The 21,090-nt window shown below is 34.8% G+C and overlaps 1 protein-coding gene across 20 annotated transcripts in view; it reads right to left on the minus strand.

Annotated features, from left to right (window-relative positions):
• Positions 1 to 21,090, minus strand: part of syne2b (spectrin repeat containing, nuclear envelope 2b) — a 195,197-nt gene that overhangs the window by 12,727 nt on the left and 161,380 nt on the right. For 14 of the 20 annotated variants that reach the window (XM_068213093.1, XM_073920199.1, XM_068213088.1 and 11 more), the window contains 12 exons: positions 19,909 to 20,071; positions 17,888 to 18,075; positions 17,654 to 17,804; positions 17,335 to 17,517; positions 16,278 to 16,415; positions 15,042 to 15,236; positions 14,234 to 14,531; positions 11,714 to 11,782; positions 7,909 to 8,039; positions 5,501 to 5,624; positions 5,194 to 5,408; positions 2,492 to 2,692 (listed from right to left, as the gene is read on the minus strand). In XM_068213093.1, coding sequence (XP_068069194.1) covers positions 2,492 to 2,692; positions 5,194 to 5,408; positions 5,501 to 5,624; positions 7,909 to 8,039; positions 11,714 to 11,782; positions 14,234 to 14,531; positions 15,042 to 15,236; positions 16,278 to 16,415; positions 17,335 to 17,517; positions 17,654 to 17,804; positions 17,888 to 18,075; positions 19,909 to 20,071 — 2,056 coding nt within the window. The remainder of the gene's footprint in view (positions 1 to 2,491; positions 2,693 to 5,193; positions 5,409 to 5,500; positions 5,625 to 7,908; positions 8,040 to 11,713; positions 11,783 to 14,233; positions 14,532 to 15,041; positions 15,237 to 16,277; positions 16,416 to 17,334; positions 17,518 to 17,653; positions 17,805 to 17,887; positions 18,076 to 19,908; positions 20,072 to 21,090) is intronic. The other 6 variants (XM_073920202.1, XM_073920197.1, XM_068213086.1 and 3 more) reach the window with 3 other exon arrangements.

Genomic DNA, 21,090 nt, shown 5'->3' on the forward strand with positions numbered 1-21,090 from the left:
AACTTGTATGCTTGCAACTACATCTCTGAAGCTGTAGTTAGAAACATAGTTCCTGGCATAAACATAGTTTATATAAAATATAAATAAACAATATCCTACATAGTAATAATAATAAAAAAAAAAATAATAATAGTAATAATAATAATAATAATAATAATAATAATAATAATAATAAAAATAGGGCGACGCAGTGGCGTAGTAGGTAGTGCTATCGCCTCACAGCAAAAAGGTCGCTGGGTCGCTGGTTCGAACCTTGGCTCAGTTGGCGTTTCTGTGTGGAGTTTGCATGTTCTCCCTGCTCGGTTTCCTCCGGGTGCTCTGGTTTCCCCAACAGTTCAAAGACATGCGGTACAGGTGAATTTGGTAGGCTAAATTGTTCGTAGTGTATGAGTGTGTGTGTGAATGAGTGAGAGTGGATGTTTCCCAGAGATGGGTTGCGGCTGGAAGGGCATCCACTGCGTAAAAACATGCTGGATAAGTTGGCGGTTCATTCTGCTGTGGTGACCCTGGACTAATAAAGGGACTAAGCCGACAAGAAAATGAATGAATAATAATAATAATATTAATTAAAAAAGAATTAATTAATAATAATAATAATAATAATAACAATCATCATTATCATTAATAGTATCAATATTAATGTATGATTTTTTTCTTTTCCTATAATAAATAATAATTATAAAAAACATTTCTTAATAAAGCCTCATTATTTATTTATTTATTTATTTATATGATTTATATATGATATTATAATAGCTTTTGTAATTGATTTTATGTTTTAGAATATAATGTATTGTTCTATTCCAAAAGGAACACAGGTTCTATATGTGCTGTTTATTTATATTTCATTTAATATTGAAAAAGAGTGCATGTTTTTACCAAAAGTAATATTGGAATTTTTTTTTAAATGTGTGTGCTTGTAAAAGAATATAATTTGCACAAAGAAATGATGGGGTTCTTCTCTAAAGTAGTTGTTACTCCACCCCATTTAGAGCATCATTATGGGCGTTTTACAATAAAAATAATGAGGTTCAAACAATGAATCTGCGACAGAGAAACTAGGGGCTTTTGGGAAACACTCGTCACTACATCATTTTTTTCCCAAATGATGCATCTTACTATTATAGTTCACTCGCGAATTATGTCGATGTTTGGGAAATGCACCCCAGGTCAGTGTCATCACCAGGTAGGTATAAATACATGGAGAACTTTGAAACAAATGTTATTGTAAAGATGGTAATTAAACCATAGAGGTAAAAAGTAAAAAATATAACTTTTGATAAAAATTTCATTGACTTGCATTGCTGATGTTTGGATGGGTTTTGGGCCGACTGGGCAACTTTACATGGACATAGGAAAATTGAGACCTATGACCCAATATTTCAACAAATGTAAGGATTTTATTAGAAATATTAGATATTTAAAGACTTTTTAAGACCCTGTTAATTGTAAACTTACCTGTCAGTTTCTATATATCTATATTTTGTTTTAATGTAACCAAATTTGTTTTTAAAAATATCACTAATATTTGCATTAAAGGGATAGTTCACCCTAAAAAGAAAGTTCTGACATTGTTTACTCATGCTTGACTTGTCCCAAACCATTTTTTTGCGAAAATGTGGAAAGCCTAAAACCATTGACTTCCATAGTATTTATTTTTCCAACCATGGAAGTCGATGGTTACAGGTTTCCAAAATTCTTCAAAACACATTGTTTTATGTTCCACAGAACAAAAACCCTCAAACTGGATTGAAACAAGTCATGGGTGAGTAAAACGATGACAAAATGTTTATGTTTGGGTGAACTATCCCTTTAAATCTACATTTACTAAATCAAATCAAGTACCAAAACTGAATCAAATCGAATCAAGATATCTAAATCGATACCCAACCCTAATGTCAGCCCAATCCCAATGTGTAATCAATAGATTAACAGGTTTGAAATTAACATACAGTTGAAGTCAATTATTCACCCTATTTTTTTTTTTTACAGTATTTCCTATAATAATTTTTTTCTTCTGGAGAAAGTCTTATTTGTTTTATTACGTTTTACAGTTTTTAATTTAAAAAAAAAATTTTTAGCCCTTTTAAGCATTTTTTTTTATTGTCAACAAAACAAACCATTGTTATACACTGACTACACTTTCTTGCCCAATTAACCTAATTAAACAAATTAAGTCTTTAAATGGCACTTTAAGCTGAATACTAGTATCTTGAAAAATATCTAGTCCAATATTATTTACTGTCATCATGGTAAAGATCAAATAAATCAGCTTTTAGAAATGAGTTATTAAAATTATTGATCAGAAATGTGTGGATAAAATCTTCTCTTCATTTAACAGAAATTGGGAAAAAAATAAACAGGGGGGCTAATAACTCTGGAGGGCTAAAAATTCTTACTTTAACAGTTTATATAAAACATAAAATCTAAAATTTGACAGTCAAATTAAACCCTAATCAAACATTAAATAAACTGAGGTTGTTTTCCTGACCTGACACTCCATGAGTGCTCGATGCAGGCGATGCTCCCAGCTGTCTAGCGCCGCACAGGCTTGAGTCCACTTCTGATTGACCCGCTGGAGAGTCTCACGCAGCTCCTGGAGTTCAGCGCTGTCACCGTGCTGGAAGCTCCGTCCGCTGAGATTCACACCGATCATAACTGATTTGTAGCCATTGAAAGTTCTCTGCATATCCTAATGATAGAGAAAAAGACAACATGACAACTTTTACAGTATATTCCTACTTTAAACACTAGGGGCTCTATTTTGACTATCCATGCGCAAAGTCCAAAGTGCAGGCCGCAAAAGCATTAAGGGTGTGTCAGAATCCACTTTTGTTATTTTAAGGATGGAAAAACCGCCTTGCGCTGTGGCGCATGGTCTAAAAGGGTTGAGCTTATTCTCTTAAGGAGTTATAGGTGTGTTTTTAAAATAAACCAATCAGAGTCTCATCTCCCATTCCCTTTAAGAGTCAGTTGTGTTGCACCATAGCGCATTTGCTATTTACATGACGGACTTTGTAAGTGGAAAATCTGAATGCTTTACTAGCAAGAAAACAGCATGTACAGGCGAGAATGAGAAATTAGCTTTTTTTATTCTTTACTTTCGCTTTCACTCTCCTGGAAATGAAAACTTGTTGTACGCACAGACATCCCTTAGCCTATAAATAATTAATTTATTATGTTAAGCGCAAATTATGCGCTTAATAATTATATGCGCATATAATTGTGGTAATATTTTAATCCTTTTTCATTTGTAAATATATTTTTGTATTGCTGTACATCTTGTGTGTATTAAGCAGTGTGTAAGTGAGGCGCACCACTAACGCGCTCTGCGCTGGTCTATAGACTGGCTTTGATCCGGTCTATTGAACAGTCTATTATAGTTCCTCAAAATAGCAAAGCGCCAGCAATGCGCCTAAACACGCATCCTTTTTTATACCAGAACGCCTATGGGCGCACATATGAATGCACATGCATTTGCTATTTAAACAGCGTGACACAAAACATCAAAACGACTCTTGCGCCAAGCTGAAAGTAGCAAACAACAATTGCGTTGCGCCTTGAGCCGTATGATAGGGCATTGGTGTATGGTTAAAAAAAAACTCTAATTATGAAAACTAGTGTTATATTATGTATGATCTTGTAAAATACTTTAGAAAGCTGCATTTTTTTTGATAAAAATAGAGAATATAAAGTGATATTATACTAGTACTCTTATACACTCATTTATTTGCAACCTAGCTTAATTCATTTATTTGATTTATTTTCTCTTTTTTAGAGATTATCTGAGTTTTTAATTAAATTTTGATTTAATTTAATTTAATTTTATTTTAAGGGGATAATGGGAAAGTTAAAAAAACGAAAAAAAGATAGTCTGTAATTTTTTATTCTGTGTTATATTCTATTATGTTTGGTCTTGTTAATGGCAATTAAAAGAGTGATATTGTAGAAAATAGAAAATAAATGTTTTCAATTCTATTATATTAATCAAGTCCAGTCAAGTCGAGCTTTATTATCATTCTGTGTGGACTAACAGAGGAACAAAATGTTGTGTCTCGCAGGACAACAGTGCTACATAAATTAATCATAAATACAAACACAACACTGGACATACGAGCTATTTAAAAAAAAAAAACCTACTCATAACTAATATAAACTTTAATATACTTATATACACACAAGACAGATGATACTTTTACAAGAGAGGTTTAAAGGTTTAATATTGTGCAAGATATTTTAGATATATATCTGTATATATTTCAAAGGTGAATTTTAGGCAGGCGATATTTTAGTATCTAGTTTTGTCACTTGATCCTTTTAAAATCATTGTAAGATTTGATGCTCAGGAAACATTTCATAAGATTAAGTGAAGTTTTATAAACTAATTTCAAGAGGAGCATGTGATATGATTGACTGCAGCTGGCCACCCATCTAAATTCATTAGTTAGCCAATCAGATTAATCCTAACTCACTATAAGTAGCCTAGCTAGACCGACTACCTTATCTTCGTTTTTCGATGAAACCCCCCATCCACCCCTTCTCCTCCTTTCCTCCTTTACCACAGGGGAGCTCTCGAGAACCACCTGATCTCGTACTCCCCTCACATGCTCTATGGACCTGGCGGGAGCCCTGGGCTCAACTATCTCCGAGTTCAGGGTTCTCTCCCGGGACAGCTTGCCAAACCTGCTAACAGTTGTCAAACAATATCTAAGTGTGAACTCTTGAATTGACTTTAAAATATGATGCATCTACAAGATTTTATTTTATAAATGCCATTTATAATTTTTTTTATATTATGAAATTTATATGAAGGAGGTTATATTTATACAATTGTTATTTTTGACCTTGGATCAGTTATAAAGTTTTTTCTAAGTTTGAGCAAGAACAAACAATAAAAGTTAAAAACAATAAAAATGTGATATAATGAGTATGTACAGACATGGACAAAATTGTTGCTATTAGAAAAATCTACTGCAGTCAATAAAACAACTTGATACTAAAAAGTAAAGATTAATTAAAAATGACAACAAACTAAAAAAAATCTGATATTGCTTTTTAAATTGTGGTTTAACAGAAGCATTAATAAAAGGCAACCTAATAAATCTGGCCTGGACAAAATCGAAAAGCACTCAATACAATAGCTGAGCCTGAATGGCTTCTTTTTGCTTAATGAACTTTAATGTCTTGATATACCTTCAGTTTGTGGATCTTGCTCTCCATGTCTCTGATGGTGATTTTGGCCTCTAGAGTCTGCAATGTCTCCAGTTCAGGCATCACAGCGTTCAGCCATACCATAATGTCAGAGAGGTCAGAGTTCAGTCTGTGCCAGTGCTGAAGATCCTGCGGGACGCGAGACGACTGCACCTGAAGCAGCTCCCACCGCTCGATCACACCTGAACACAGACCATCTTTAAAAAATTAGCCCATAAATCTCTGTAAAGGTGTGTGTTTGCTTATGTGTGTGTGTGTGTGTGTGTGTGCTTGATGTAATCAGCAGTACCTGTGTTATCTGCTGCACTGAAGCCCGTCAGACCCTGATCCTCCAGCTGTTCATCCTCATTCAGAATCAGCTTGACTCGCTTTATACTGTCTATACTGCCCGCACACTCGGACATCAGTTTATCCTGGAGAGACAAAGTACAACATTATACTGTCTGTGTGGAGTAGTGCTTTACCCAGCATAAAAATTGGGAGATTGTACACAAATGGTTAACTGCATTTGAGGATAGTTTTTGACATCATTAATGAATATGTAGTGCAAATAAATGGAAAGAAACAATAATGTACACTGGAAAAAAGTGATTTGTTGACTGTACTTGAAAAAAATGAGTAAACCTGTTGCTGTTAAAGTGATTTGTTGACTTTAGCCAAACAGATTTCACCAAGTAGGACAAGTTCCTGGTTTAAGATCTATGTTGATCCTGGAACAACATTCCAATCAGCCAATCAGAATTAAGGGATATGTTTACCATTTATGTTAAGTTTAGGCTTATAGTTAGGTTTATACACTTCTACACAATTGTTATCCAACTATTATTCACTTCTGATCTTGGGAATAATTTACAGTTTTGGTTGGGTTTAGGGTTAGAAAATAGGCATGGACTACATTTTCAAACAAAAATGATGTTCCAGGATTAACATAGATAAATATCCAGAATCGCATAGAACTTGATGTGCAGTTGACATCACTTAAAGTGAGTAAACCTGTTGCTTTTAAAGCAATTAGTTGGCTTTACTTTAAAAAAAGTGAGTAAACCCATTACCTTTTTAAAGTAATTAGTTGACTTTCCTTAAAGTGAGTAAACCCATTGCTTTTAAAGTGATTAGTTGACTTTCCTTAAAAAAGTGAGTAAACCCGTTCATTTTAATGCGATTAGTTGACTTTAAAAAAGTGAGTAGACCTCCTGCTTTGAAAGTGATTAGTTGACTTTCCTTAAAAAAGAGAGTAAACCCGTTGCTTTAAAGGTGATTAGTTGACTTTCCTTAAAGTGAGTAAACCCATTGCTTTTAAAGTAACTAGTTGACTTTACTTAAAAAGTGAGTAAACCTGTTCCTTTTAATGCGATTAGTTGACTATACTTTAAAAAAGTGAGTAAACCCGTTGCTTTTAAAGCAATTAGTTAACTTTCTTTAAAAAGTGAGTAAACGCGTTGATTTTAAATCGATTAGTTGACTTTCCTTAAAAAAGTGAGTAAACCCGCTGCTTTTAAAGCGATTAGTTAACTTTCTTTAAAAAGTGAGTAAACGCGTTGCTTTTAAATCGATTAGTTGACTTTCCTTAAAAAAGTGAGTAAACCCGTTGCTTTTAAAGCGATTAGTTAACTTTCTTTAAAAAGTGAGTAAACGCGTTGCTTTTAAATCGATTAGTTGACTTTCCTTAAAAAAGTGAGTAAACCCGTTGCTTTTAAAGCGATTAGTTAACTTTCTTTAAAAAGTGAGTAAACGCGTTGCTTTTAAATCGATTAGTTGACTTTCCTTAAAAAAGTGAGTAAACCCGTTGCTTTTAAAGCGATTAGTTGACTTTACTTAAAAAAGTGAGTAAACTTGTTGCTTTTAAAGTAGTTAATTGACTATACTTAAAAAAGTGAGTAAACCCGTTTTAATGCAATTATTTTAATGCGATTAGATGACTTTACTTTGGTGAGTAAATCTACTGGCTTAAAATAATTAAGACATTTATGTATATAATTATGACAATTAAGTTAAGTCAATTTAACAATTCCAAGTCGCAACAAGTTTTCTTACGTTTTTAAGTAAAGTCAACTTGTTGATTTTATAGCTATACGTTTACTTTCTTTAAGTAAAGTAACTTATTGTGTTTTACAGTGAGCATGCAAGTCCAAGCTGCACTTAAACAACAAAAAAAGAGAGAGGAAATCAAATAGAATTTGTCAAATAGTTTGGCAAAGCTTGAAGCATTTTTCAACTCAGCTAAAAATAAACATTACAAGTTTGAAGAGGAGGAAAATGCCACTCCATCTGGAACTACTTTTGTCAAAATGAGACCAATAAAAAAGCATTTTAACTTTTCCCAAATTTGTGGCAAATCACTGTTTCAGCACGGACTGTTGTTACAAAAAGAAAAATAATTGAGAGAAAATACGGATAATTTGTTTATACAATGGACAAAACTGCTCAAGATAAAACCAAGAACTTCAAGGACTCTATCATTTTGTATAAAAATAGACACTTTATTATTATTATTATTATCATCACTTTTTTATTAGTATAATTTTTATGGCAAACTAGAGAATTCTGTGCAGTTTTTTTGGTCTCATTTAATTCTATGTACTCAATATTACTGTTGCACGATTCGAAAGAAAATCCTCACTTTTCCTTAGGGCCCCCAAAATGGTAAACCTGCCTCTATAGAATGTGAGAAAGTGGCTGAAATGAAAATGTTCTCACATAGGCCTGTGGATGGTACTGTGCACTGGTGTCAATGGGGGAAGATGTGAGGCTGAGTATGATCTCTCTATTCGCTCGCTTTCTGTCTGGCGCATCAGGAGAATGCCACGTCTCCACCATTGACCTTCCTCCTGAATAACAGACAGACACAGAAATATTTCAACTCATAATATCAGACATAACCTAACAGTTGGGAATTCATCAGTCAGTTGCAGAGCATGCTACCGAAACAAGAAAAAATGAAAATTAGGATGTGATGGAATCTTTTCACATTCTGCGATGGTACTCTTCCATAGATGCTACTGCTTAGTTACAGTTTTTTATGTAATATTTCAGTGTTTATGCAATTTTTTGTGACCCTGTTTTAATGGAAATAAACTTCCCATCCCTTCATGATATCTTTAATTAATGATATCATTATTTTTAATTAAGCTCTCAACATTTTTTCCTCTTTTCGAAAATCATAAAAATAATATTTTGGATACATTTTTGCTATTTTATTAGATGAACTGGTTTACAAAAATTTAATTTGCTGCAGTTTCCACATTGCTATACTGACCACCATAGAGTATGTACTTATGACCATCATTATCAACGGTAAGATTTTTTTTGGTAACAGTTTACTTGAAGTGTTGTTTATAAGACTGTCTTGACACCTTTATAATCACAACATGACACACGTCATGAATATGGAGGGCTTATGCAAGTAATATATGTAAATAATAATATGTAAATGTAAATAATAATATGTAAAGATAACATTGTTTGAGATGTCTTGAGATAATAACTTGACTTAAACAAATATAACTTAAACCTTACATGTCTTTGTCAATGACAAACCAGTCACTAAGAAAAGATAAAGTGCTTTAAATGATTATTATTTTTATTAGACAATTGAATTTATCTTTCTAGCACCTGATCATCTTTTATACAACATTTTAATGGTCTATTATCCGACCTTCTGTTAGAGGACACATTATGAAATAATACAGATTTATGACACTTAAAAATGTATTTGGTAGAAGATTTTGTGAACATAATGACAAATTCAATTTGTACCACTGTAGTTGAGGTAAAATATATATTAATGACGCTGATATAAAATGACTAGCATTAACACTTTTAATGAGACATTTTAATGACAAATAATTTTTTTTTCCACTAACAAAATTTCAAAACCAACTCTATGACAGTTTAATGTAAAGTTAAACCATAAAGGGAAGTAGTTTCTTGAGTTTGATCATTAATCTGCTATATCAAGTTACAGAAACAGACAAAATTGATGGTAGCGTTCAGTTTTATGCAGAACTGTTTCATTAGTTTGCCTTTTTTTAATGCTTCTGAACCACAATCCGAAAGCAATATCTAATTTTCATTCCTCCATTTTCAGTCATTTTTGATTAATCCTTACTTTTTTCAGTTTCAGGTTGTTTCAGTTTTCAGTTGCATTTCCATATTGATATACACATGACGACTCTATTTTACCATGCTTTTCTTGAATCCATTTTATCCTTTGCTTTGGTGTCATGGTTTGGGAATCTCTCTGTCAATACTAAAACTCACTAAATCAAATAGTAAAGTGGTCCAGCAAGCTGACCGGGGTGTCACTAGCCAATCTAGAGGCTGTGTACACCAGGCAGCTAAAGAGAATCACAAATTCCATTTTAAGTGACACTGCTCATCCCCTACACTCAGAGTTTCAACTCCGTCCTTCTGGTCGCAGGTTTCTAGTATTAAGCTGTAGAACAAAATGATACAAAAATAGTTTCATACCAGCAGCCATTAGACATTTAAATAAGGCATAGACTAAAGCAGAGATGTTTCGGTGACTTGTATATTTTAGATCATTATAAACATTTATTTGGGGGAGGGGGGGGGCACTTGAAGTGGTGATTATTAATTTATTCTTTATAAGTGTTTTATGTTTACGTTTTATGTCTTAATGTTCAATTGTTGTTGTTACTATGTGAGTTCCTTTGTGTGGGACTGTTATGAGATGAGGACTCTTGAATGCAAACCAAATCTACCTTCGGGTATGAATAAAGTAACCAAAAGTAACCTAACCTAACCTAACCTAACCTAACCTAACTTAACCTAACCTAACAGTGAGCACTGTGGGTTTTCATTATTCAGTGGAAGTGTACCAACAATTTTGTCCACATCAGTACGACATCTTGTGTGACAATTTCTATTGTCAACTTGTCATAAAGACATCGACAGGTTTTGTTGTATTAATTTAAAATAATTTAAAATTGTCATGACAAACACAATGAAATGTCATGATGTATTTGTTTATGTCAACAACAATGTCATCTTTGCATTTAAAATAACATAACTGAGCAAATGACATTTTCGCATAGTGCGCTTACACTATGCTATCCAAACTGTGCCCAGGTGCAGTTCCTAGTTCGTTTGACAAGTGTGAATCGGGTCCAGGCACAGTTCAGTTGTCCGTTGGACGAGGTGTGCCAGAGCAAGGTTCGATTGGACTTTAATACGCTCTTGTAGTGTGAGTGCAAAGTGTGCCTGAGCCCGAAACTGAAGACGGATTTAATATGGATTTATTGATCATTTTCAATGAATGCAAACTGCTGTGGTTTATTAAAAATGCAAACCCCTCACTGCATGTCAGCTGTCACCTTCAGCAAACCTGACATAGTGGATCAGTTCGGCAAAATATTTGACACTGTGTCACTGCATCTCAAATGACTAAAAATAATGCAAAACAATAACACTAAAGCAATGTCCATTTTGCTGAGCGAGAGTGCTTCTCTTCCTGTTAAATTGTACAGTAATCATCGATGATGTAACGCCCCATTCACACGGGGCTTCAGCGTCAACGCTTGACTGAAAGCGTGTCTGAAGTTGGGGCTAACGGGATCGTCATAGTAGTGTCAGCCAATGAAAATCAGTCCCCAATAGGCCACTGTCTAGCTGTTGTATTTGCATACAGCAAACTGATTGGCTGACACTTCCGCCAGCACTTGAAAAGTTGAGCTAGTCCCAACTTCTGCAGCGAGCAACGCCTCTGAAGCAGTGCAGACGGATCCACAATGCAGTTTGGCAACGCTTGACGTCACTTATTCAAAGTGAATGGTAAGCCTTGACGCTGACACCCCGTGTGAATGGGGTGTAAGTGTGCTCAGGTTCGGAAGGTAAAGATGCAGTGTGAGTGCAGGCCATTGGGGGAGAGGGGAGGGGGGATAATTGCGCTTCTGCACTGTTCAAGGTAACTTGAACTTTGTCATGTCTTTAAGATGAAAGTGTCATGTCAGTTTTATGAACACCCTTCTCAAGTACAGAGTAAACCATTTCCCCCCTTATTAAGACAGTCAGTGAAAGCATCTAAGGTTTTTGTCTTTACATATTGAAGAAAATGGTAACCCAGAATGAAATTTCCACAATTACAATAATAGAAGTCTACCCAGCTATAACAAAATCTGCTTTTGAAGACTGTAGAAATGTGAAAAGAGTCCACTGGTCGCAAAAACCAACACGTGTTATGAAAAAAAAAAAAACATCTGTGTGAACGCTTACTGAACAACACATGCTGAAGATGATTCTTGGCAAACACAAAAACAAACATCAGGAGATTTGAAGAGCATGACATGAGCAGCTGCTGCAGACAGGAAGTTGTTAAGCAGCACAGAGGTGAGCAGAATGCATAAAATGTTGGTTTTATTTGGAGATGATTGACTCAAGCATGTATGCATTTGGGTTTGTGTACTATAAGTATGTAAAAAAAGTAAATCATGCTAAAACATGTATGAGACATGCTGACAGCATGCAGCAGGCTCAAGCCTACCGGACACAGCCTTCAGAGCTTTAGCTGTAGCTTTAACATAAGACTGAGAGCTTTCAGTGACTTCTACATCTGGAACACAAGAGCGGCAGACAGACACAGATCTAGAGACACCGTAAGACACAGAATAATCTAGACTAATCAGGTATAGAGATAGAACAGATACAGAGAGTAGTGGTGTAACGGATCACAAATCTCCCGGTTTGGATCACACTACGGATTTTGAGTCACGGATATAATGATTTTTCAGATAAGCAAAAAAGTGAAGAGACAAATGCCATTTGCTTTCCATTTATACAAAAAATATTACTGCAAAACCCAGTAGTTTTAACAAACAGAACTTAGAACCTGTAATTTCATTAAAAATTTCAATCAAAAAAGAAGCAGCTGAAAAAAAGAAAAATATTCAACACAAAAATTTATCTTTGCAGCTGTTAATTCTAAATATAGAAATCTAACATCTTGTACAATATATCATATTTATTTTCAATTAATGATTCAACAATTCACACAAAAAACTTCATGTTTCATTATAGGTGGATCATTTCTGAAAACCTATTCAGTGACATAATTTTGATGGTTGTTTGGCGCCACCCATTGGTTACACATGGTAATTGCTACAACATTCACCGGCGTCAAGTTTCATTAAACAGTGATTTTAATCTTTACCATAAACATCAGTGTCATATCTGAACTATAAACTGTTCTTCCAGAACTTTTGTGTTATTTGATTGTTTTTAACAAACTGAAAAAGTGTAAAAACTGAATCTCTCTCGATCAAACGCAGATTTAAATGCAGCGCTTCAAAGGATTAATAAACATATGCAAATCCTTATCATTAATGTTGTGCTGGTTTAAATTGAGATCACAATCTTTTAATGTTTAATTGTGCAGCTTTACACTGAATGCATTAATGTAGGCTGAACAAACAGTGACAGAAAACAACTTTGATTAATAACCTAAGAAAGCATTTAGGTCCCACCACAACTTTTTCCGTCATCATTTTATTTGACAGGGAAGCCAAAATGCTTTAAATGACGCAGGAGCCAATCTCTCTGCAATTGTTATAAATGTTGGATTAACCTACAAGTTCAAAAAAGTTATTTATACGCGGCTCACATGCGTTCCGAACTGTGGGTTGTAATCCGTGAAGGTCACGGACCAACCGTGATCCGTTACACCTCTAACAGAGGGTGTTAAATAAAAGACAGAAGGATCCAGAAAGAGAAACAGCAGCTAACAACAGACAGGAAAATTAAGATTAACTGTATATTATCAACAGATCATAAACATTGAATCATATAGCTTGTTCAGTTATTATGCAGTCAATTTCAAGGAGGGAGAGAAAACTTTTTTCAATTAAAATGTCCATCATAGAATGAAAAAAAGTTTTTCAGTTTCTGCTTTAGTTTTTTACAATGTTGACAAAAAAACCAAAAAAAAAAAAAAAAACCTGCAAGCTCATTTTATGTCATATTTTATATCATTAAATAAATATTTTTAATTTCAACTTTCTTTTTATATTTTAAAGTATATTTAAAGTATATTTAAAGTATATGTTAAAAAAAGCTTTTCTGAATGATTTGCTACTAGAAATAAATTGATTATGCAGTTGTGATCTTCTGTGAACTGCTTTTATATAATGATATATATAATGACTTATACATATATATAATGACTTACCTACAGTAATTAACCTAACTACCCTAGATTTAAGCATTTCTAACTTTTTTTTTTTGTTTGTTTCTCTCATTATAAACTCTCGATGATGGATAGTAAAGCTTAAAGTGTCTTCTTTCCAAAGATACATGAACTGTGAATGTAGACCAAATTATTCAGCAACTCTTACTGTTTTAGTTTTGGGCAGGGATTTTTGGGGAAAAAAAGGACACTGATATGATCTCAGAAAACAATTTGCAGAATTCCTATTTTGCATGCTGTCTTCATAAATTTGAAATATATACTCATGAAACACTTGGCTTTCAAGGCATATTTTACTTATTTATTACACAAATGTTTTCCTGTGCTTGTATATGGAAAAACAAATATTGAACACAGTATAATTTTTCTTTTTCATTATTTCATAATGTATAACTTCATATTTTTAAACTTTCTAGATGAACCATAGTAAAGCTCAAAGTGTCTTCTTTCCAATGATACCTTATTTATGTTTGTAGCTCACTGGGCTCAAGAACAATTACTATTTAAATTCAAGTAAGTGTAAACCCCAAAAGTGAGTGCAACACTTTAAGCTGAATGCTAGTACCTTGCAAAATAACTACTAAAATACTGTCATCAAATTAAAAAACAAAAGAAAGTAGCTATTAGAAATAAGTTATTAAAACTATTGTGTTTAATAATGTGTTGAACAAATATTCTCTGTTAAACAGCACTTGGGAAATATTTTTAAAGAATTCAAATTTCACAAGAGGTGAAAATGTATTCTAAAATGCAGTATTATTCATACATCACGCAGAGAGATCTAAGAAAAGTATTGTCAGAGATCAGTCAGTAAAGCGTTACCTGACAGAGCGCTGTAGTAGGTCAACTCCTCATCCTCCTCCGGAGAAGAAGATCCTCCCACATCCACAGTGTGATCCCACTCCAGCGGAATTGAATCCACACTGACAGGCGTCTCACGGCCTGAGCGCTCCAAAGCAGGCGGTAATAGCTGTGAAACAGCCTGACGTACAGTTAACGACACATCACAGCCCATGGCAGCCTCCTCTTCCTCTCTTTCCCTCTCCCACACCCCACCGAAATCAGCAGAGTCCTCCGGATCTGTGTCTCTGTCCGAGAACTCACGCTCCTCTTCAAGAACCTGTAAAAAACCAAGAGATTAAAGAGGTAAATCAGTATTCAAAGTCCACTAAAGGAGGTCGAGCTTTCTTATATACGGCTCCTAAACTCTGGAATAGCCTTCCTGATAGCTTCTGAGGCTCAGACACATTCTCTCTGTTCAAAACTAAATTAAAGATCTAGTTTTCTTTAGTAAACATATATACAATGCATCACCTAACTGTAGGATGCATGAGTGTGCTCCATGTAGGTGAGTGGGCTTGACAAACCACCCGTAGGACATCACTCTTCCTGTCATAATGCACCAGGCATTTTTTTAGGAATACTTCTATGTTTTTTTTATGTTTGTATATATAACTTCTATTTTCATTTATAGCACTTCATTTTCACATTGGCATGTAATATCTCTTGTTCAAAGACATTATGAACAGCAGTTATGCTAATTATTTTCTTTAATCGCTATTTCCACCTAGGGATTGAATTAAATTGAGTACTCATTCTTGAGAGTCTTTGTTTGGTGTTTGAAACTGACCGGGCGTCTACTGATAAGACGATGGTGGAATCGGGCGACTCTGCCGAACACTTCCTGACAGTACGAGTGAAGCTCTTCTAGCTCATCTTCAATGAGCACGGCATCCAGCGGAGCACTTTTCTGGATCAGATTCTCTCCAAACACAATCAGAGCATCGATTTTATTAGTGTTTAGAGTGATCTCCTGCTGAAATGCCTGCAGGAAGACAAAAGCACAATAGTCCTTCATTCTCACTATATGTCCAGACATATTTCTTAGTCCAGTTGTATGTTTTAGTACCTTATTTTCTAGCCTTTCAGAAAATTCAAGAATTAGTTCACGCAAAGACGACAGTTCCAATATTAATTACTCACCCTCGTTCATCTTCAGTACACAAATTAAAATAATTTAGATGAAATCCCAGAGGTCTTTGACCTTCCATAGACAGGAACAGTCTGAGAGGTTCAAAGTTTAGAAAGGAAACCAAAAACATGGTCGACTTCAGTGGTTCAACTGTAATCATAAGTTAAAAAAAAAAAAGAGTAAACATTATATTGTTCGCCATTATCTCCTGCATCAGGTCAGGAAGCACATTTACCATGGTGAATACCATGATTGCATGTTGTGCTGCTGACTCTAGTGGCAATACTTTGTACTGCTCATAGTAAATGAACACCCTGACCAGACACGGAAGAGAAGATCCAGATGAAAGTCTTATTTCCTTTTTTTTGTCATACAAAAGTGCCCTTGGAGCTTTTTTGATTACCATTAAACCACTGAAGTCACAAGGAATGTTTTGACAATGTTTTTGGTTAATGTTCGCATAACTATTGTTGTCTATGTCTATGAGAGAGCTCTTGGATTTCATCTAAAATATCTTCATATGTAGATAAATGAAGGTCTCGGGGGATTGGAAAACCTTTTGAACACAACATAATTTAAAGAATGATAATTATTGACTTCCATTGCATTTTTTAAAATCTTATTATGGGTGTCAATAGATATCGGTTTCCAACATTCTTCAAAATATCTTCCTTTGTATTTAACAGAATAAGGAATATCATGCAGGTTTGAAACAAGTGAAGGGTGAGTAAATGATGCCAGAATTGTTCTTTTTCAGTGAACTATCCCTTTACCTGAAATAAACACAAACCTCAGAGCATTTTTAAATGTTCCAAGGCCCAAAAAAAATGTGTGACTCCAAAGAGTTTTTAGAGTTCATAAAACTTTTTTACATAAAAAACAGAGGGTACTGACATTTAGTTGACGCATCTTTTCATGGATATCGCTCTCTGAAAAATGCTCCACATTGGTGAGCTGAAGGTCCATCTCAGTCAGCCAGACTAAAATCCCTTCCCTCGTTCCTTCAAAGTCTTCACGCTGAGATGTGAAGTGCTGCACAGAGGAAAAGCATTTTATAACATTTGAGCAAATTTGAGCTTTTACAGAGGTAAAAGTACCATTTTTTATCATGGAAATGAAAAGCGGAGCACATTTATGTAACAAAGGCTCGAAGGTCAGAGATGCAATTAATTTTAACATTTTTGCAGGCATTTATTAAGTGCCAATACCAAACCAGCCAGTATCCGAAAACTTAATATTTAGGACATAGTTCAAAAGGGTAGTTTCAGAAAAGTTTCAAGGAATCTAAAATTTTTTAATCAAAAAGACTGCATTTATTTGATCAAATATACAGCTGGTACAGCAAAATTCTGAAAGATTTTTACAATTTCTTGTTTATATTTGAACACATATAATTTATTATTAATGTGGACAAGCTGAACTTGTAGTATAAACATGAATTATTACATAAACTACAGAGTCTTTTACTTAAAAATTTGTGTATAGCTAATTTTCCGACTGCTTATTAGTTGGGCTTTTGCCTTTTTGTGGCCAATATGTAAAACAACCCTAAAGTTTAACCTTATGCATATATATTTAAGGGACATAACAACAGTCCCATGAGGCAATGCAAATAAAAAATATATAATTTTTTCACCACATTTCAAAGTTTGGTGGAACTTTTAATGTAACATGCAATGCAATTTACATTATCCCCAGAAACTTGGAGTTTAAACATGATTGTTAATAACAAAATTCAATTAAAATGCTTGAATAATGGTCAATCCAGGAATTTTAGAGTTCAGTGGTTCTTGACATAAAAAGAGAAACATTTTTCAAGATTTTGTGTATTTTTATTACAAAACTTAAGAATTTCAGCAATCCTTACTCCAGCTTTCAATCTCACATAAATGGCTTCTTAATAAAGGATGGTCTTAATGTTGTGACATATGAACAGATGTAATTTTCTGACCTTTAACCTGCGAAGCACAGCGGCCACTCTCTTCTGTAGTGTATCCCAGCGCTGGTTTCCCTCATGCACCATCAGCTTCAGTTTACTGGCTCCATCAGTCCGGTTCTCTCGCGCCAGACGCCGATATTGTTTATTCACCAGTTCCAGTTGTGTCAATCGCTCGTGGACCTGACGCTGAAATGCCTGCATGTGCGCATGTTTAAAAAACAGTTAATCTATTCATCAGGTAATCAAAATACAAAATTTACATCTGAACTATCTATAGTACTTCTGCTGTTATTTCATATACTGCACTACGATGAACTAAAAAGAATCAAACCTCAAACTTTTTGAGTTCCTCTTTAGCACAGGTGTAGAGCACATCTTTGGTGGCGGGGTTGGCAGCTGTTCTTTCTGCTGTGTTCAGCCACTCTTCAAAACGAGCATAATCGTCCAGGAACTTGCACCATAGGCGCCATGTCTCCTCAATCCTGCAGGGGACAGTATAGAGTACAGGTGTTAGAAAAACTAATAGAACTTAGACACAGATGCAGTCAAATATGTGGATTTTGACCTCATTCTCCTCTCCATAGACATGGCACATATATTCCTCCAGCGGCGGTCCAGGCTGAGTGTGGTCTGCTGAATGGAGTCGTTCTCTCCATCACTCCCACAAGCGTCCGCATCATGCAGCAAAACGTCACACAGTGTCAGAACAGACGCTACACCCTCTGTGTGCTGTTCAATATCTCTCTGCAAGTCCTGAAGGACACAAACACAATCACACTCTGGAAGATACCAAAAAACTGTAAGTTGATATGGTTCCATTAGTTTATGCAGCAACAAACTTTAACATACAATGAGCAAAAGATTTGTTACAGTATTTATTAAAGGTGCAATAAAATGTGTTGATAGAATCTGTTTAATATAACAGAAGGTATGTAGCTTAGGAAATTGCAAAAATTCTCTAAAAATGGTGAATTTTCAGCCTTCGAATTAGCCCTTATATGATTTGGTTGGCTTTGACCATATTTGGAAGGGTGGTGAATATTAAAAAGAGTTCTATTTTGATGCACAAACAGCTCAAGACAGTGCATAGAGCTTACCAACCTACCAACAGAGATGTATTTAGTGTTGCATTTTTGGATTTAATGTAAATGGAAACACAGACAAGTATTAATATCAACCTCCACAATAACAGATTTCACTCTAGAGTAGAGATGCTCATTTCGGTTAATTTTGCCAATCAACAACCGCCGCTCGTTAACCGAATATTAATGGTTAGATTACTATAAAACTATTTAATTTAAAAAAAATGATGTGTCCATTTTGTGTGACACGTTAAATATTGCATTTTAAAATACTGATTTATTTTAACATGCGAACAACAGAATACAGAACAACTAAGCATCGTCACACATCTGCAGTGTTTCCAACAGCATAGAAAAAAGAATAAACTAAATAAAATTAGTATAAATTAATAGTCCTGCCCTTGCTATTTTTCACTTAAATTACAAATTTAGTTTACAAAACAAAAAACACTGACTGAATCCTTTTCAGAACCAGCATAGGCTGTTTGTCCAATCATTAGTCAAATAAAAATTTCAAATCAATTGCTCCACGAAAAACAGGCCTATGCATTTAATTAATGCTCCACTTTAATTCATATCTTACAAGCCTCTATCAACATATTTAATATACGTCATTAAAGATTATGTCTTGAGCGTCTGGTTTTCCCTAGTTTTCCTCAATCACTCACAGTTCATGTGTGCGTGTTGCGTGTCATGAAAGACAACGACAAGGCTCATATGTTGACTTTTAGTAAAGTATAGGCTTCTATATAATATGACAATTCTATTGTGTACATATGATATTGCATTCAATTGCATAAATGTTTTATAAGCTGTTAAATGAAAGCCTCAGTTTGGTGCGGAGTTATCATTTTGCAAAAATCAAGAAAATGTTTGGATTTGTTTGATTTGTAGATTAGGCTAGGCTATTTTGAAAACGGATATTTTAAAAGAACTATTAATAACTGTAATTTTCCAAATGGAAAAAAGGATGATTTGTTGGTTGCACACTAAATCATAAATAGCCTATTTGTTTATGAAGCAGATCCAGGACAGAAGCAAGTGCTGGTTTGCACGTGTTATTTTCCTACGAGTAAACAAATATGTGTTGCACATTTAGGGGCCGATCACAACAAACACGCTTTCACGCCCCAAAACTGCGAGGTGCACCACACTGCCTTTTTTGTTAACAAGAAAAAAAAGAGGTGAGCGGTGCTATTTTTATGTCACTAGGAAACGACTGAATCAGCTGCGTATTGTGCGTGAGTATTGCTGTCGATGTTGTTATGATTGTAATATTTAATAATATTGTAATATTCAATATTTGTAAAGTCATACAGCTCTGGATAACTCAAAACAGCGATTGCTAGTCTCTCCTCCATCTTTAAAAGTCTCTGTAGTTGTCTTGACAACACAAACACTGCTGTCAACGGAAACCTCGCCTCTGCTTTCATTTGACTGAAGAATGAAAAAGAAGCGACTGACGTAACATGCTTTTTCCGGTCAGGCGAGCTGCAGTGATTACCTGATGCTCTGCTAGTTTGCGCTGGATCTCCTCGTTGTGGCAGATGCTGTAGATGACGGGTTTGGCCAGTTCACTTTCGACACGGGAAAGCCAGGTACGGAGATTGCTCATGTTTTTATCCAGCTGCTGTACGGTCACCAGAGTCTCTTTCAGCTTCCTCACCCTGAAATAAAATAAGGCAGACTGTCATTCTCTTGAAATCTTTGCTTGTATTCAATAGAACAGTTAATGCTGCATTACTGTTTTACCTTGTTCCAGATCAAGCCTTTAATATTACTCTACGAAGATCTGTATTACGACTATGAATTATTACATAAACTAAAAAGTCTTTTACACAGATATTTGTGATAATATAATAATTTTCTCTGTATTTACTACTCCGTATTAGTTATTAGTTGCTAGTCTAGTGGTTCTTGAGATAAAAAAAGATGAACATTTTTTACAAGTTTTTGTGTATTTTTTATATTTTTAATTGAAGAAAAAATTGCAATAGGTTTTAAGAAAAGCCATCACAAAATTAGATATTTTAGGCCACAAATATAAAAAGAAAAAGTCCCTGCAAGGACTGAATAAACACATCATTCATTCATTCATTTTTTTTTTCAGCTTAGTCCCTTTATTAATCCGGGGTCGCCACAACAGAATGAACCGCCATCTAACCCAGCATATGTTTTTTACGCAGCGGATGCTCTGCCAGCCGCAACCCATCCCTGGGAAACATCCATACACACCCATTCACACTCATACACTACGGACAATTTTGCCTACCCAATTAACCTGTACCGAATATCCCCGAACACAAGGTAGAACATGCAAAATCCTCACAGAAACGCCAACTGACCCAGTCGCGGCTCGAACCAGCGACCTTCTTGCTGTGAGGCGACAGCAGTAGCTACTGCGCTACTGCGTCGCCCAATGAACACATCATCATCTGTCTAAAGTTATTGCAAAAAAACCCACACATTTCCCATCTGTAAAAAATAGATTTCTTCTGGGCTACTAGAACCAGAAAATAATGAATTGCCACATGACTTCTATAATGCACGTTTTGATCTGTGATGTTTGAGGAACAATTCACACAAAAAGTAATCAATCCCTGACCTAATGTCAATCCTATACAGCAAGGTTTACAAAGACACGATAAATGACAAAAGGCTTTTTTTCCCTTGACCTAAGTGTGCG

This window comes from Danio rerio, chromosome 13, assembly GCF_049306965.1.
Source record: "Danio rerio strain Tuebingen ecotype United States chromosome 13, GRCz12tu, whole genome shotgun sequence".
Lineage (NCBI taxonomy): Eukaryota > Metazoa > Chordata > Actinopteri > Cypriniformes > Danionidae > Danio > Danio rerio.